Source organism: Primulina eburnea, chromosome 3 (assembly GCF_022965805.1).
Source record: "Primulina eburnea isolate SZY01 chromosome 3, ASM2296580v1, whole genome shotgun sequence".
Lineage (NCBI taxonomy): Eukaryota > Viridiplantae > Streptophyta > Magnoliopsida > Lamiales > Gesneriaceae > Primulina > Primulina eburnea.
In genome coordinates this window covers 13,774,456-13,793,974 of record NC_133103.1, presented here as the reverse complement: position 1 = coordinate 13,793,974, position 19,519 = coordinate 13,774,456, and the positions used below count along the sequence as shown (strand labels likewise).

At 32.7% G+C, this 19,519-nt stretch overlaps 2 protein-coding genes and 1 pseudogene across 2 annotated transcripts; 2 read left to right on the top strand and 1 right to left on the bottom strand.

The window, feature by feature from the left end:
• Positions 1 to 694: 694 nt before the first annotated feature.
• On the top strand, positions 695 to 2,134 carry LOC140826815 (uncharacterized; annotated as a pseudogene).
• A 141-nt stretch (positions 2,135 to 2,275) lies between these two features.
• On the bottom strand, positions 2,276 to 3,891 carry LOC140826679 (transcription factor DUO1-like). The gene is made up of 3 exons (XM_073189183.1): positions 3,533 to 3,891; positions 3,006 to 3,255; positions 2,276 to 2,920 (listed from the first exon to the last, which is right to left on the bottom strand). The coding sequence occupies exons 1-3, from the start codon at positions 3,739 to 3,741 to the stop codon at positions 2,435 to 2,437; spliced, it is 945 nt and encodes a 314-aa protein (XP_073045284.1). The 5' UTR covers positions 3,742 to 3,891; the 3' UTR covers positions 2,276 to 2,434.
• A 9,875-nt stretch (positions 3,892 to 13,766) lies between these two features.
• Positions 13,767 to 15,728, top strand: LOC140828289 (homeobox-leucine zipper protein HAT4-like). The gene is made up of 4 exons (XM_073191275.1): positions 13,767 to 14,185; positions 14,477 to 14,766; positions 14,899 to 14,978; positions 15,269 to 15,728. Exons 1-4 carry the CDS (start codon positions 13,987 to 13,989, stop codon positions 15,504 to 15,506), a joined length of 807 nt encoding a protein of 268 aa, XP_073047376.1. The 5' UTR covers positions 13,767 to 13,986; the 3' UTR covers positions 15,507 to 15,728.
• Positions 15,729 to 19,519: the final 3,791 nt, after the last annotated feature.

Below are 19,519 nucleotides of genomic sequence, written 5' to 3'. Positions count from 1 at the left end.
GTGACACCGTCTCACACAAGTTTTTGTCAACTTCAAAAGGTATGTTCAAAATCAATGTGTTGCACCATATGATACTATACATTAAATTTTCTTATAATGTTTGCAATTTAGGAAATCTAGTAAAAAATTGCATGGTTGGCACCGATTAATTTTCCGAAAAAGCCAACATTATAAGATATTTTAAATTTTTAAACCTCATATTTTTATATGATAATCTCAAATTAGACTCACCCCTCAAAAATATAGATGATTTCAAATTAACTACACTAAAACATGAAGGTAAAAACTTGTCTGAAACGGTCTCACGGATCGTATTTTGTGAGAAGAATCACTTATTTTGGTCATCCATGAAAAATTATTACTTTTTATGCTAAGAGTATTACTTTTTATTGCAAATATCGGTAGGGAGTTGGTCGAACTCACAGATAAAGATTCATGAGACCGTCTCAGAAAAGATCCACTAAAACTTGAATACTCTTACCATAAAACATGAATACTCTTACCGAACTTTTAATACTTAAAATATAAAAACAAAAATTTTCTCATCATCTAAAATCCATGTCACAAAGTGACATACCCACGTGAGTTTTTGTATCGAGGATAAAGAATGAATCACAGGTCCTCGCGTGTGCTACGTTCAGGATATCCGGGACAAAAACAAAGTTTCAGATTTCAGAGTATTCAGCTAGCCGAGGCTGCCACTTGTCCTCCTGCCACATTAATGGCCGTATTCAACTGCTGTTTATCCCAGAACTCGAGGCCTCTCCTCCTCAACAACTCCAAAAAGCCATTTCCAATCATGGGCTCCTCCGAAATCTATCCTTAAACGTCGTCATTATGCGGCACGGCGACAGGGTAGACTACTTCGACCCGCTCTGGACCGCGTCTGCTATGAGGCCCTGGGACCCGCCGCTGGTTGATGCTGGGAAGGCCCGGGATTTCCGCACGGGCTGGAAGATCAGGAAGCAAATCGGGATTCCGATTCATCGGGTTTTGTCTCTTTATTTCTCCGGTGCCTGCAGATGGCATGTGGAGCGGTGATGGCCCTCTCCTCCGCGGAAGATAAGTTCGACGAGCTCGATGGTTTTGACTTCAACGGTGTTGTTATTGATCCCTCGAAAATCAAGGGTTGTTTTATGAATTTACTGTTTTTTGTATCTTCAAGTTGTCTGTAAATCGTAGCATAAGGAATACTTGGCGAATATGAGTGTCTGCGTTTTGCTTCTCAAAGTATGGAGATGGAAGAAGTTGCGTGGTTGGGTATGTGTGAGCTTTATTCCCAAAATAAAATTAAATTGACTGCTGACAGAGATTATTTCCAATTTACACTGACTTTTGTCTAAATTGTTTCATGGATAAACCGATTTCGTTAGCATTATATCTGCCATTTGTCGTCGAATACGTTAATTATTTTGCGTAGGTGTGTAAGACGATTCAAAATCCTTTAATGGGACTTAACCTTTTTTTGTGTAAGAAACCACTTGATCTTTTGTGCTGCATCAAACCTAATGTGGCTCCCAAAGACGAAATTTTTAGTTTCGACATCTCAAAGTGTGAAGCAGAATTGCCTGCTGGCTCGGTGGATAGTAGTGTCGAACAAATTTATAAAGAGGTATTTTTTCATAAAACTACTACATAAAATTTTTAAATGTCATGTACTAGTTCATCTTGTGATCAAAGTGGCTTCGCTTATAAAATGTAGCTACCAAAATGGCAAGAAACAGCAGAAGGTAGTTGGTCTCGGTATCTTGATGTGATCAAGGCTCTTGCCGATAAATATCCTTCTGAGAACTTGTTGGTTGTGACACATGGTAGGCTTTTCCATTCCCAGTTTCTTAACTTATTTTCAAGTCTTGATTTGATGCAAATATCGATTACAATGACATTGGTGTCAGGGGAAGGAGTGGCATCTTCTGTTTACAGATTAATGAAAGACATAGATATGATCTGTGAAGTTGAGTATTGTGCTTATTCACACTTGCGCAGACCTATCTTTTTTGGTGAATACAGTTCTTTTACAGCTGGAGACTTAGTTGGTTCACCCGAAGGTCAAGTTGGCATAACATATCTTTTGTTTAACAAACAATCAAGCAATCCCAAGCAGAACTCCAACTAAATCAGCATTTCATTCTATTTTGCTTTTTTGGTAATGGCCAGTTTTAGCCATATATTGAAGCATCGCCTCTAGTTTTAATAACACGTTGAACCTGCTAACTTGATTTATAGGATACATTGTTATGTTAGATCGTGATTTAAAGTTAATGTCTCATTTCAAGTTTAAGGGGGCCGACTGCAAGTACACTCGTGAACTCAATCATGCTGCTATATGAATTACTTAAATGTGCGAAGTACAAAAGGAAAAATAAGCATCTGCTACAAGAAACAACAACAAAAGCCAATGAGAGCCTAACTACTGAACGGCTAAAGAAACCCTTCATGACCATTCTGAAGGGCTTGGAAGTGGTTCAATCTGATCAAACATGTCCATTGGAGGGAAGTCTTCAACAAAAGTATCGGGCATAATCTTGGCACTACCAGAAACTTGAGAGCCACTCGTAGGTCCAAAACATGAAGGCACGATAGGAAGCTTGGCAGTGCCCAACATGGACCCGCTAGCATGTCCGAACACATCCAAGAAAGTAGGATCTCCAAACCTAGACACAAATTCTTGGCTTTCTACTGGTACAGATAAATCTGGTTGAAATTGTGGAATCTGATAAAAGGGTGGCTCGAGAAATGGTTTCTTTTCAAGATCATAGTAAAGCTGAAAAAGGCTCGAATCATAATAGAGTGAACTTGGGTAGGTTATATCCGGCAGTGGCTCCATCTTGATTGTCTTCTCGGTGTCATGAATCCTCGATGATGAGGACTGGGATTTGGTCACTGATTCTTCCTCTCTTGATGAACTGAACTTACGAGCCTGGAATTATGGTACAAGATCATAAGTATCAGAATTCCACCTATTTGTGCCGTATTGTGGAGGAAAAAATGAATTTGGTACTTACTTCTACGGAGGGATCATCATGGAAGAGAGGGGCCTGGAAATCCTTGATACTACTCTTATGTGATCTGCTGGATGATGGTGCAGATGTCTGCAGGATTCTTGCGAGCCTCTTCTGCCTGCTGCTCCAGAAATTCTTGACATCATTGTCCGTTCGTCCGGCCAAATACGTGGCAATGCGAGCCCATTTGTTCCCGAATTGTGCTTGCAGATCAATCACAGTTCTCTCCTCCTCTGCTGTAAACTTCACCCCACTGTAGAAAACAAAAATACTGATAAATAACACAGAGGAAAATACAATTGAGTGATTAAAAAAACTAAAAACAAAAAATAATCAACCAAATATCACAAATTGTCAATATCTAAACTTTAGCACATTAGAATTGACGAATGCAAATTTTAAAGCCCTTTAGCAGAGACTTCCTCCCTACACAAATGCAAATTGCACTAAAATGCACGCAAAAAAAACGAGGGTAACCTCAAAAAGTACACTACCAAAAATCCTTAACTTAAAGCACAAAAATTGCGTACTTCTTCAAGTCAGGTCGGAGTTTATTGACCCATCGGAGGCGGCACGACTTTCCGGTACGCTGCAACAGCCCTTTGGATCGAATGGAGCTCCAATCTCTCGGCCCATACTTTTTCACGTGATTCAGCAACACTCGATCTTCTTCTTCCTTCCATGGCCCTTTCTGAATCTCTTCCATTTCGTCGTAAATCATTCTGCTCTTCCCTTCCATTATTCTATTCAGCAACAGTTTTGAAACTATTTCGATCAATTCAACACCAAACCTTACGGGGAAAGGCAATTCACGAAGAAATATCCATGCGTAAATGGTGACCTTTGGCAAGAGTTCTTCAGCGGACTTTTGGCTTCGATTCGTGAAGTGAGATATTATGTTTTTTCAGTGTGTGTATTTGGGGGACACTGACGGTTAAGGCGGTTATGGCCACTATCTGCCCACTAATTAGCCCACATTCTCAACCTTCAAATTAGATGGAGGGGGGAATTCTGAAAGTACGGAATTGCCCTCCTCCTTAACCACTAAACCATGATTTATCGAATTTTCTTTTTTTAAAAAAAAATTATTTAAATGCTTTGTGGTTAGAATTCCAAAATTTAAAATATATAAATATATATATATATATCTATATATATATATATATATATATATATATATTGATTGGTGAAAAAAACAAGGCAAAAACTCGTGTGAGACGGATCTTCCTTTGGGTTATTCATGAAAAAGTATTATTTTTTATGCTAAGAGTATTACTTTTTATTGTGAATCGGATAGGGTTGACTCGTCTCACAGATTAACCCGTCGAGACTCACTCAAAAAACAATACTTAATTTCAATGGTCCAATCAAATTAGATTGTTTAAAATTGGGCTTGGATCTAAAATTTTAAATACCCTTTTCTGCTTAAATCCAATCAGGATCCTGCAGTCTAGCCCACCCAGTAAAGCCCACTTGGCCCCTCACTTACTTTAGAGTTAAATAACACCTTTTATTTTATTTAATTATTAAAAAAACCTTAATTGGTAACGTTTTCACTTATAAAATATGTAAAACTTTTCATTAAAAATTGGAATTTTTTTCGGTCTAAAGGGTATAATAATGTGATTGAAAATTATTTTAAAGTTTTGTGATTTACTATGTGAGTCATGCCTTGAATGTGAATAAAGAAATTCGTCCATCAAAATAAGTTCAATTTCATATCGACCCCCAGTGAAATCTAAATAAGGAAAAAAAAAGTCTATTAAACAATTAAAAAAATACACTTTAATTGTGATGTTATTTTATAACAGGACGAATATTTACTTTCGTAATCTCTATTTTCGTGTTAGGACTTCGCGAGTCTTCCTTAAACTCTAATTCCTTCCTCAATCTTCTTTATTTAATAAAGCGTGCGAGCAAATAGGCCGAAAAAAACCTATAACGAGTCTTTTGTCCGTGTTCTCGCTAACCGCAGATGAATGGAAGCCTTCCGGTAACTGTTGCTTTGAGGGGAGGAGGTCAGTTGCATCTTTGTAAGCATTATAAATACTTTAATGTCAAATGTACATGCGATAGAATGAGTTTTTTAGTAAATATTTTTTAAAAAAAAAATAATTAATTAAATATTTTGATTTAAGTCATCGGCAGTAATATGTGTTTTTTTACATCGTACACTTTAATTTTATCTTTTTTAAAGTTATTTCTCACTCCCCGTATTTTTATTATACAATATTTTTATTGGAGAATGTCTTCCACGTCCTGACCCTTATGATTTTTTATCATTTAAGCACGGGTGTTTTTATTTTAAAAAATTCAAAAAAATTATGACAACAAATATTTTTATTTTATATAAAATTGAAATCTTGCGCTGTACTACTTTTCTCATTGTTGTTAGACAGTGTGTTTTGGAAATGGCTCATCTTTTAAGCTTTACAATATCACGTTAGGGAAGAAACTAAACCACGTGCACAATCTAAGGAGCATGTTTTTGTTCACTTTTGATTCGGATTTTAGGTACCCGATATCTCGAATATCGTAAAATTGCACGTTCAAAATAGGTTTATTTCACCCTATCTTGTGAGGCACTGCCCCCATGAAGTGATCAAAGGCCCAGATTTAAACACACATACACCCCATGAAGTGATTAAAGGCCCAGATTTAATCACCATGTAAAATCAATGGCTGAGATTCTGTGAGGACACTACCTCCACAGGTAGCATCTACTCTACCTTCAAAATATTAATAATAATAATAATAATAATAATAATAATAATAATAATAATAACAATAAATATCACTATGATATATCTTAGTATTTATTCAAGTTAAATCATTAGTATAGTGGTGAAGTTCTTTTATTCTCAAAATACTTCTGGCCATCCAACTATTTTATATCATATTTTTCTTCACATTCTATTTTTTCATATCATTTCGATTTCAAAATTTATAATATATTTTTCTCTAAATTTTTATATAAAACACATGCATGTGGGAGTATTCTCATATACGAGAAAATAATTTAGTTTTAGAATTAAAGATTGTAGTTTTCGAACAAATAATCAAAACGATTATCGAACATCTTCATTATTTGGTATTATTCATCCAATTATCGTAGTACCACGTATTTTTTGACGCGTTCTAATATGAAAAAAACCAAATCTGTTTAGAGCTCAAACTTCCGTTTCACTTATTCGTTGTTCCAGTTTTGCCCTCACAATAAAATATTTATATTATGTAATAACTATCGAATTAATATATGGTATTAACAAATTATAATAAAATTAGGAGAGAAAATAGTAAGGGAAGTTGGTGAAAAATTTTCAATCAAAACATTTTTTTGGGTTCACTCTCTATCCACAAAATTATTGTACTATATCATACAAAATGTGGTACACTTCATGTGGAAATGTGGTATACTTTATGTAGAAATGTGATACTAAAAAAGTACTCAGAGACTGAACACACAAAAAAACAAATCGATGATCGGAGAAAATAGTAAGTGTCTTTAATTTTCAAATGCTGAATTATTATATTTCGACAAAGAAAGATAATGCACAATCCAAAGTGCAATGATTGCATATAGTTTGTACCTTTTTTGGAATTAACAAATAAACAATTATTACATATCTCAATCTATCATCATTTCCAAATAACCCACTGGTTTCTCCTTTGTTTTTTCAGTAGGTTTCCACTTACATTTTTTTTTTCAGAACACTAATATCGGATATATGTGGTGAAGTTCAAGAGAACTGACAGTCAATATTCATCAAAATTAAAATTTCAAGAAAAATAAAATATGTAAATACTATATATAAAATTATAGTGGAGATCAGAATTTATTAAATTTCTCAACAATCAACAAAGCATACGCGTTGAGTAAAGATGGTAACTGTCTCAGTATAGATAATGACAAAAATTTGTGTGAAATGATCTCACGGGTCGTATTTTATGAGATGGATCTCTTACTTGGGTCATCCATAAAAAAATATTATTTTTTATTGTGAATATCGATATTATTGATTCGTCTCACAGATAAAAAATTATGAAATCGTCTCACAAAGAACTTATTCGTTGATAATATCTGAGCTAGGATCAAAATATTACTTATTTTTTAAAAAAAAAATAATTCATCTCATTTCATTTAAATAATGAAGAGAATAAATATAGAATCATGAATAAATAGAATCTGCGACTTGTTAAAGCAACAAGGGTGCCACAGAACTGCACGTGGACTCTTTTTTTACATCATTTTTTTTTTCTCCCCTCCACTTTTTTTTTATATAGAACCACACCACCCCCACGTGAACCCGTGATTACACCCCGTCCACCCCACCACCACAAAATTGTTTTACTCGAAAAAAACAAATGAAAAAAGCAAAAAAATTATCTGAGTTTTTTTTTTAAAAAAAAAACTTTTGATTAATACATATTTAAAAATATTAATTTATTTATGGCTTATGTATCTCTCCCTATATAGCATCATCCTATTTGGATGTCCAAATATATGTCAAGATTTCATTTAAGTCATAAAAATTTAGGATGTATTTTCTCTATTTAATAAGAGTAATCGCATCGTGAAATTCGTTTTAGAATTTCAAATATATGCTAAAAGAAGGAACCCAATTTTAAAATTATAAATGGAGCATTCGAAGTTCAACTATAGATTTGAAAAATAACCCTACACTTAATTACACTTCGAAAATAACCCTAGACTTAATTTCAAATAAAATGGTAGTGGAAAAGTATTTCAAAAATAGAACAATATATTCCAAACACGAAGATTGCATGTCGAAATTACTAGTGGAGCATATATGTCGAAATTACTAGTGGAGCATATATATTGTCCACCGTATCTGATATAGTTGTATATCATTAATCTTTTGATTCTGGATAACGCAGAGGCTCTACGCATTAGCTTACACTTGACCCATTTATCTAGTTCATTGAGGGTTATCAAGTGGCGAGATTTGATGTAGTTTCGAAATAAGTATGACTCAATGTATTGTAGTCGGGATTCACCCGCTCTCACGTTAGTGAAGATATTTCTTGTTATCTGATGAGTTAATATTGCAAAAAATCTCTAACTAGAGTAAGAATATGCATTTGGGAAAGGGGTTTCCTCAGTTGCACATATCATATCACTGTTATTACTCAAAGATAGATCACATCGTTATGAAATTCGTTTGCAACTCTCGATATATCATGCATATTCGGTCGGGTATGAATCGAAGAGATCGTACTGTATGCTAACTATAATTCAATGTTCTTGCATTCAACTATCAAAGATATTCAGGAGATCATGGGGTGTTGCTCTAGACGCTCTTACCATGATCTGATGGGTGTGATCAGACTTGAGTTCTGACGTTCTTGATCAAAGGGTTGATGAAAAAAATTTGGCTAATCAGGATAAGCTCGAATAGGAACAAATGTTTTTCTAAATCACGTGAACTCACGGCAAGTTGTATTCATGAACCATTGAAGGCCACACGAGTATTGGTTTTTGTGTCCCCGTTGGGATAATCAAATTTAAGGAGTTGAATATTTTGAATTTAATTTGTTGTAGATCAAACAAATTTCTTATAAAATAGTTTATAAATTGATTTCATGTAATGAAATTTGTTGAATTTAGCTTGACTGATAGTAAAGCGAGGATAATGGAAATTCATGTGTTAGTTAAAGCGTCCACAAAACTGGCACAAACAAAAAATGGATCGGCACACTCCAAAATTCTAATTTTCATTATGTGAACGAGATTTGTATCCTCAATACATTGGTGTTGTTTGATTATCGATCGATGTTATAATGAGTTCACAATTATTTATTTAACAAATTTAAAATGTGCTAATTAAATAGCAAATTAATAAGAGTAACTGCTAATTGCAAAATTTTCATTGAACATTCTAGAATAGTCTAGCATATATTAATTAATTAATAATTAATTGAGTAATTAAATAAAAATTATTTAATTTAAAGTATAAATAAATATATGTGTATGTGTATATGTATTATTATCAAATTTTGATAATAATTTAATTATGCATGATATTTTCAAGACTGAGGAATACTTACGTGAGAGTTTTTTAATAATGAAAATATAATATCTTGATTCAAGAAGAGTTTTGATTAGATCATGAATTAAAATTTATAAATATTTCTTTAAGGGTTTTATTTGAAATAACATAATTTTTGCAGATAAGTTTTTGTTCCAAAAAAATCTATATCTCTCTCACACACAAAAAATCGACCGCCTCCTTCTAGGGATTTGGACGACACCTTCCATTGCATCTCTTCTGTGCTACCTAGGGCTGTAAAGGAATCGAATTTGATTCGAACTTTTCAAATATTAAATCGAATAATTCGAATCACTGCTAGAAATGGTGGACCTCAATACATGAATATAATACACACACACACACACTTAATAATACTTAATAATATTATATATATGTACTTAATAATATTTTATTTATTTCGCGAACAATACAATTTTAGCTCGAATTCGATTTAAAAAATATTCGAACATGTTCGAGTTCGGCTCGAATTCGATAATTTCGAATTCGAACCATATATTATTCGAACCGGCTCGAAAATTTCGTGAACGTGTTCGGTTCGTTTACACCCCTAGTGTTACTGTCGATTGTCGCCGCCGCCTTCCGGAATTTTAAATTCCGACCATTTATTAGCGAAACAAACTTCGTTTAGATCTTCAGTGCAATCTATACGAGAAATTCAGTTTTTATTCGTGGACCTGATATAAGAGATTGAAGAAGGTGGTTAATTCCAATATATCGTTCGTATGTATTTACAAGGAGGACCAACTCCGCTGATCACATATTGATTTGGTGTCTAGCTTTCTTAAACACAAAAGTAAATAAAATCTAAACTTCGTATTCATAGTTTAAATCATTTCACATTAAAAAAAAATTTAATTGTTAAAACACAACATTTTTAAAATTCCGTTTTTTCTTGAATATAACAAAACAGTTCATTAATATAATTTTGGCCGTATAAATTAAAAAAATGTGACATAGCTATCACACGAGTGGTAGAATGGCGCGTGCGAACAAGGGTCTTCGTAGGAGAGTGGATAAGAATAGATGAGGAATGGTGACGATGACATAAAGAGGGAGTATCCAATGATTGTAGGCAAAGTGGGTGTCGGGCTTGAGAGAGGCATGGTGCAATGCACGAGACTTTTCATGTGGTCCCACCTGTTGCCACGTGTCGACCATCGCACGTGAACTATGTTGTTCCCCCCACGTGATTCAACCTCACCAACAACTACTCTCCCAGTAAACCGATATTCCTCCGCATCCAAATCCCCCCTGATATGCTTTTCTTTTATATGAATAAAAATATTTTCCATTGCACTACCTTTTTTAAAAAACAATTACCTCCATTTATTATTATTATTATTATTGTTTAAAATATTGAATATAATCTTGTGATATAGAACCGGGATAATCAATTGATGTTGATTTTATTAATAAAAGTTCAAAGAAACTTAATGAATCACTAAAGGGCAAACATAAGTCAAAATCGATATAAAAAAATTTCGTTATATTCTGAATAAATTATTTTGGTTATTTATAAAAATTACGACTTCGTGGAGAATGAGTATCTTCAAAAGAATTGATATGTTCAAAAAATTAATGATACAAAATTTGTCAAAATTCAGGCATGGGATTGTATGATATTGTGACGGAAGTGCGCGATAAAATATGTAATTTAATAAATAGTTCTTCTTTTAACCAAATATTCTGGTATAAATACGCTCATGCTAACCTTAATCTTCGGTTGTAGACCAGGGGTGATGGTACGTCATTGCTAGTGAATCTACCTTTGCATTTTAAATTTAATGTTTTTTTTAATATTTTTTTCTGGGAATTTATTCTTTCTTCTTTAACATAATGGAAAATTATGATTTGAACTACACTCCCATTCTTTTAGAACACCAGTTTTTTGTCATTTATTGATCATTGCAAATTTTGGGTAATTTCATAAAACAAATCATCAGAAATTGTCAACCCATGTATTAAATGCTCGCCCCTTCAAGGTGCCACGAAGCAATCCTCGTATGATGGTCTAGGTGGTCTATGCGGATTTCCTTCGTGCCGTGAAGTAGGGGTGTCAAATGCACAGGATCCGTACGTGACTTAACACGAAAAAATCAAGTTCGGGTTAGAGTTTTTTGGATTCGGGTTGGGTTCAGATTAGGATGTGTTCGGGTTAGTGCCATATTAGACGGATTTCGGATTGGGTCATAGGTTGATCCGATTTTTTTGTTGTTGAAAATATTACTTATATTTTTATATATTGTATGTTTGAACAAAATTTATTTTATATTTATATGATAAATTTTCATCATTTAATATTTATTTTGTATATATTTTTTATTTTTTAATAATTGTTTATTTGATTTAGTAAATATACTTTTAATGTTCTATAATTAAACTTTCATATTTAAATCAGAAATTTTATTATTATGTGTTTAAATAATATTATTATTTTTTCCCGATTTTTTTCATTAATTTTTTTAAATAATAAAATAAATAAATAAAATTCAGGTTAGGCGAGTTAGACGGGTTCGTGTTTAGGTTGAGAGTTTTCGGATTCGGGTTGAAAAAAAATAAAGAAAATTCGTGGGTTGACTCAAAACCCAACCCACCCGACACGATTGACACCCCTACCGTGAAGTGCTTTAGTACTTATTTTTCAGTCTATATATATATATATATATATTATTTCGTGGACTTTTTTTGTAGAATTTTATATTATTATGTGTAACTTTAATTTTTAAAATTATGTACAAATTTTATTTTTTCTTGATTACATTTTTAAATTAAGTAAAAAATTCAAATAAAAAATTAATATTTTTATATAATATCACCTTTGCGGAAGAACAATGAGATACATTTATCGACTTCATCTCACCAACATCCTCTAACCATTGAGCATGCCTTAAAATTATTGATAAGAATATATATACCAATAACATGAACCCTAAACATCTATTCATACTAAAAAAGAATAATTTTATCGTACACAAATAAATTTTTTGTATTAATATTTTTGAAAATTCTAATTTGATTATTTATATTTGTTTCTTTGTAATTAATCGCTTATATTGTCAAATTCTATATTAATCAATTTTCTTTGTTTTGTTCCCAAATTGTAGTATTTTTTTCTGACGTGGTTACGATGAAACACTAGTGTGACATCAATATGATAATGTTCCACGTAATATTACATCAATGTTTTAATAGAAAAATATCTAAAATTATCAAAAGTGAACATAGATTAAGACTGAAATTTAACACTCTAAATGATTAAAATAATAAATAAATAAAAATATATAAACAACGAAAAATTTTGATTTTTCCTAAATATTGCAAATTTATAAAAAGAATGCGCGTGTAAGAAAATGCATGGTTATTACTTAGAAATTTCGAAAAACAAAGGAAATGCGAGCTTTCAAATTGATAAATTCGTAGTGGTGATATTTTTTAAAAGAGGACTAAAATATAAATATCCCCGAAAATGGAACTACCTGAATTATATCTAATCACATTATTATTATTTTTAAGATTGAAGATGAGATAGTTATAATTAGATTTCGAAATTTTGTACCAAATTTGAGAAAAATGTCAGATAAACTATAAATAATCGAAAATAATATCACATCATTTTCATTGAGTCCGTTTATTTGGATTGATGAGATTACGTTATGACAAAAAAATTTTTAAGATTATTAAAATGTTTGACTTTGATTTGAAATAATAATAATTAAATAATAATAATATATTTAATTTGATTGAATTTATTACTTTGTCACATCTTGCTAGCGATTAACACGACAGAAACCGGTTTCCGAGTTAGAGGACTGTCTCGTAACGTAGTATTTGTACATCATTAATTAATTGTTTTAATTAGTCTCATAAATTGTTTAATAAATTTAAGCATTAAACCTCAAAGAGACAAAACCAAACCGCACTTCACGTTTCTTACACGCTTGTGGGTTCCATCCAATGGTGCCGTGTAAAAAAAAAATTGTTTAGAAAAAAATTATTATATCATAACAAGATTTTGTCTTTTTTCTTTTTTTCACTGTGTGTTTTATATCTGACCGGGGTTCTTTCACCAATAAATTCAAATTTGACTTATAATTTAATAATATATTATTTTCAAGTCAAGAAAAAGAAATTTATAAAGTGAGACCGCTCCGGTAAAAGCCCTTTTAAATGGGGAGTCTCGCAGAAAAGCAAGATTTGACTTAACCATGGTTAGCCTTTTGGTAACTCGAACAAGTCTTTGGGACATGTTTGGAGAAATCTGATTATAAGTTTTCTTGTTGAATGCCCCACCAAAAGATTCACCGATCCAAATTTTGGTAAATATTTCATTTTAGATAACGCTTGTACCACTTTTCTTGAAGTAAATTCGCAATTCGTTTGTCCCAAACAAGGACTAAAACCCCAAGATTGAACATTGAATAGATGTAGGCACTAGTCAAGTCAAATCCCATGCAAAACTGCAAAAACGAAACTCAAAAAATCAAAGCCAAATCCTGTCATCATGATTGACCCAACACACATATCTGACACGGGTATCATTGAACATTTCTCTTGTATCTCTATACACCTCATGTACATACACATACATATATGTATGCCATATATATATATATATATATATATATATATATATATATACGCGTGTGTGTAGGTTCTGACCTATGTCATTTAAAATTTTCATTGTGATCAATATTTTTTGCCAGAATCATCAATTATGAAAAAGCTGTAACCTTTTCTTGAAAAATAAATAAATAAATTAGCCCATTTCGGAAGCCTCTCTTGTTCTCTTGGATTCGAACAAACTCTCTATAAAATTATTATCTCCAAAAGAGAGAAACAAAAGTTGGTTTGGTATCTTTTCTTTTGAATTGTGAGAAGAAAAGGGGGAGAGAGGAAAAAAAAAAGGGGAGATGGCAAAAAAAGATGATTGTTTAGGGTTGAGTTTGAGCTTAAGATGCCCGGAGAATCTGAATCCTGACCCTCTTCCTCCGCCTTCCGCCACGCGCCTAGCGGCAGCGGCCCCCTTGTCGTTGAATCTGTTTAGATCTCCTTCACCTTTTATGCAGCTGCAAAAAAATTCAAGAACTGATGCATTTCAAACTGTCGCAGGTATCTGAATTGGTTTAGATCAAATTGGTATTTTTTTATTTTACCATATCTTTGCATGTTGATTTTCGTTCAAATCTGAGCTGAATTTATATAAGATTTTAACTTTCAATGTCCGAAATTTGATTGTTATTTAGCCAAATTACTTAACTCATACCCTTAAAATTAAGTGGTAATTGTTATCCTCTGTTACTAGTTAACAATGAAATATTGCATGCATAGCATAGTTAAAGTTAGTCTTTTCATCTATCCTGAAAATCTAAAAGGAGATCTTTTCAATCTTGAAACTTTCAGCTCTCCAGGCGGAGCCCAGAATATTTCTTGGTGGGATCGATATAAATCGAACATTAACTGTAGTAGAATGCGATGAAGAAGTGATTGTTACATCCCCAAACAGCACAGTTTCAAGCATAAGCGGTAAGAGAAGTGATAGGGAAGCGAACGACGGAGAGAGAGCGGCGAGCAGCTCCATGGAGATAGAGGAAGACGGAGGCGACGCGGCGTCGAGGAAGAAGCTCCGCCTGTCCAAGGAACAGGCGGCGGTGCTGGAAGTGACTTTCAAGGAGCACAGCACTCTGAATCCAGTGAGTAGTGGCCTTTTACGAAAATATCCCGAGAGTTATGGATGTTTCGGCGAATAAATTTCCAATTTATTTAGCACTAATTATCAAAATTAAATTGCTTTCTTTATTATCATTTTTTTAAAAAAATTTCAGAAGCAAAAAATGGGACTAGCGAAACAGCTAAATCTGAGGCCTCGGCAGGTCGAGGTGTGGTTTCAGAACAGAAGGGCAAGGTTGGTAATAACTGTACGGATCTTTTGCGAAATAATGAGATTGACCAAATACGAAATTTTATAAAATATGTATTTGATTTAGATTAAAAAAAAGGAAGAAGAAGATCAGATTATGATAATCAATTAGTCAGCTTGAAACCAAATTTTATGTAATTTTATATTTTGTTTTATTTGTTGAAAATTTCTTTATTTTAGTAGAACTCGACGGAACTTTCCATCAAGTACCCACAAAGATATGCTAGATAGTATCCTTGATCTCAATTTGTGTATTGAATGTGTGGATGGTTCAGGACAAAGTTGAAGCAAACAGAGGTAGATTGCGAGTACTTGAGACGCCGTTGCGAGAATTTGACGGAGGAAAACAGGCGATTGCAAAAGGAAGTGAACGACCTTCGGGCTCTGAAGCTCTCCCCGCAATTTTACCCTCCAACAACGCTGACAATGTGCCCCCGGTGCGAGCATGTGGCTGCAGCAACCCGCGCTGCCCCCAGCCGCCAACCTGTCGAGACCAGTCGTCCCAAATCGTGATCGAGGAGGGTGCATGTAGATATGGGCATTTTGTAAAGAATAGATGAATTGAAAGTGTGTCGATTTAGTTTATGCGACGGTACAGAGTACTACCAGTTGGTTTATTAGTTTCGGATCCGAGATAGTCCACAAGCTTTGAACTTTTTAAATTTTTTTTATTTTACAAAGTGAATGAAAAATTAATTAGCTCGAGTACTTTACTTTGGAGCATATCAGTTTTAATTAAATGATATGTATATATGAAGTGAGTTTCAATTGATCTTTCGACTTTCTGAAAATTCAAATGATCTTTGACATTCTGAAAAATCAAATAAGCTTTGATTTCCTGAAAAGTTTATTTAATAATTTTTCCTTTACTGAAATCTCAAATAACATTTTCTGAACTGTTAATTAAGTTTTATTTTTTAAAGGGTAATTAACATTGTCAATTTATTTTTTAATATAAACACATCTTCCTCAATTTCAAATAAAAAACTTTCAGAATTTTTTTTATTTTTCTCTCGACTTCTTACATTGCTATTTATTACAAATCTTAATAAATTTCAGATAATGTTTAGTTTGTTTGTGTAAAATTTTGTGTTAAATTGTTACAGGTATCGCTGTTATTATCTTGTTTCAAATGTGTCAAAATGTTCACAATAGATGGTAATACTCAATGTCCAAAATGAATTTCGTAGCACATAAATAGGAGAATAATATGATTTAAAGAACTTGTAATATAACCTTATCTGAGCGAGATCGAGATAGGCATTGGTTCAAATATGATATTAAATATAATTTATTCTATTATTAATTGTATTGTAATTTACAATTATAACATCATATCACCCCTAATCAATATTTCGAAATTATATCCATCTCCCTCAACAACAAGAAATGGAAGAAAAATTGGTAAAATATCACGAGGTTAGAGATGCATAAACCTGTGATTTGTTACTCTTTTCTTAACCTTTTCGTTGTTTGTCTATGGATTGTCAAAAAGGTGTTGTGGATTATTTCTAATGAAACTAGCAGTCAAATAGGTGGTGGTGAGCAGATAGCACATAATATTTGTCAATTATCATACATAATCTTCAATTCTTTCCCCCTCATACATACACAATTCATGCAATTGAACGAGTTCAGAATAGTATTCGGGCCATTTCAGAGTTTGTCGAAACCTAATATGCATATGTGTATGCAATGTTTGATATTGAAAATTATTTTAGTTGACTTTGGTTCATTAAAATTTTTGTGACGCGACATCATAACGATTATTACACGTTTAAAAACAAAGTAGGTTTGATAAAATGCAGCGAGTGATCATATATTTGGTGGATAAAAAATTACATGTCTTGAATAAATAATGCCAATTGAAGGGTTGAGTAGGATAAAACATCCTATCCAACCTCATGCTCGACGAACACAATTTGTGAGTGAAAATTTTTGTTGGAACATTTCATGTTCGCAATCTTGATTTTGATGTTAACAAAACTTGTTATTGTGTTTCTAACATATTTACTCAAGTGTGAAGTTGCAAACACAAGAAGCAAGCTGAAACTGAATTATGCACAAACTGAATTTCTGGCAAGCTTCGGTGTTTTGATGATACTCTTAATTGGATGATTCAAATGACATTTCGTCAAATGGACTGATCTGAAAACTCAATTTGGAACAAGTCGTATCTAACGTCAGTTGGACAAATCGGATGTTATCATGGTCTAACTGATCGCTCAATTACCGAACTGATCACACGAAAACAGCAATCAGTTGGGTTTGAGCAGCTGCGGTATTTTGGTCATATCTCTCACCTCGGTTATCGAAACGAAGCGATTCAGTATGCGTTGGAAAGATAAGACAAAGATCTACAAATCATCTTCAGAAGTAAAAGTCTGAATCGAAGTTCACGATGCTGATAAATGACAATGAAGCTACTGGTTCTGCACAACTGATTTCAGCACACCAGCTGAAATTGAACCAACTGAACCAGCTGCTGACCAGCTGACCAACCAACTGAACTGAACCAGCTGCTGATCAGTTGAACTGAACGACCAGTTGAGTTGACCAGTTGACCAGTCGGGAAAATGCCCAGCAAGCTGAATTTGACCGTTGCAATTTCAAAAACAGTACAGACACTTTCCAAACGGTCATATTCTTGTGTCTAACGTATATATCATTGTTGGGGCTAATAAATACAACATATTGAAGATCAAACAAGAGCTTTTTAAGTGGATTAAAATCATGGGCAGTTAGCATGAATAAATCAGCTAGTTGAGAACACAAGCCCTTGTGTGAGGATACATTTGAGATGTACACTGTAAAGGATAAATTCCTCATACACACGATCACTCACACATATACAAGAGAGTTGAAGTTCAAAGATTAGTTGAGTGAGTCTTGCACAAAGACGTAAAACTTGTGTATGTAGTCTTTGCATATGAGACATTAAACAATATGCTGATTGTGAGGTGCTGCCTACAATCTTCAGTGCTAGGAGTTCAGTTTAGGCAGTGGCTAAGTCCTAGCCGAATGTGTTTGTACAAGTTGTTGTATAAATCAAAGTCTTCTAGTGAATCCTTCCCGAGGGGAAGAAGGGGGTGACGTAGGAGTGTTGAAATCTTCGAACATCCATAAACAAATTCGTGTCTATTTGTTTATTGCATTTACTTATCATTTTCATTGTTTTAAGGATGCATTGTTGAATCATTTTATGTGTTCGTCAAATACAAAAATATTGTGTACAAATGTTTGATAAAATGCTTCAACTGATATATTTTTACTCATTCAACTTTCATATTTTTTAAATGGTTTACAAAATAAATAATCGGGTTCTACGAAGGATTATTTCGAGTATATTCCGCTTGGTTTTTAACCAAACTCGATTTAATTCATCGGTGTTCAATATTTCAAGAACCGAGCTATTGTAGCTCAACGATTACCCCCTGGTCGTTCCTATCAGTTTTCAAATGTGTTTTATATTAAATATATATAAATTGGAATAAAATTATATTATATGAAGAATTTTATTGAACAAATGTTGGAATTTGAATTAAATTTAATGTTTGAATGAAAATTATGACTCATGAATGTAAGAATGTCTTTTGTTCTCCACATTCTTGAGTTAATCGTGATTCATGATTGTGAGAGTCTTTTGATTTTTCATATTTTTGAGTTATTTGGAGACTTTTGGCTTTTAATATTCTTGAGTTAATTGCGAGATTAATTGAGTTAAATCTTACATGACTTTTGGTGTGCATTTTATAGCTTATTAATAATGTGTAAATTTACTAAATCTATATATATTTTAAAAACATATTCAAGCCCTCACTGTATTACTTAGCTTTTCATTTGTCATCCGTTAAGTTTTGGTGATAAAGTGAATGTACGATTTGAGTTCGCCGAAGTAGTGAATTTGTGCTTAATTTGCTACTGGTTCAACCGTTTGTTTATTTCATTATTTCATAACAAATTTATTTTTCCAATTTATATTTATCTTGCCAATAGAAATACTATTTTATTTTACATTACAACAAATTTGTTTGTTGATATTTTGTTTGCCTATATTTTGGTGCAGTTTTGACATACAAACTCTATTTAGAGTGTGATGTTCGTCAATTCAAAGATAAACTTATTCAACTTATTATCTATTTATTTTGATACTCGACATATTGTGCCTAATATTGTAGATTATGTTATGAAAATATTATAAAATTTATTTCACGAACGACTTCATTTGTTTCTTGTATTTTATATTCGATTCTTGATCGAATCTAACATGTAATTGAGCTTGCTTGAAGATTTCTTCTCTCTTGTCTGGTTCGTGACTTTCTTCAAACCAAATTAGAGTTGATCCCAAAATATGGAAGACTGCAAACCCTAAATTATTGTAAAAAGGACTAAACTAAATTAGAGTTGATTCCAAAAGGTGGAAATAAAGAATAATATTAAGTAGACCAACCAACTCAATTGTCGTACCGATAATTTAAATAAATATGTTTGAATGATGTTTAATTATATTTATTTATACAGCCTAA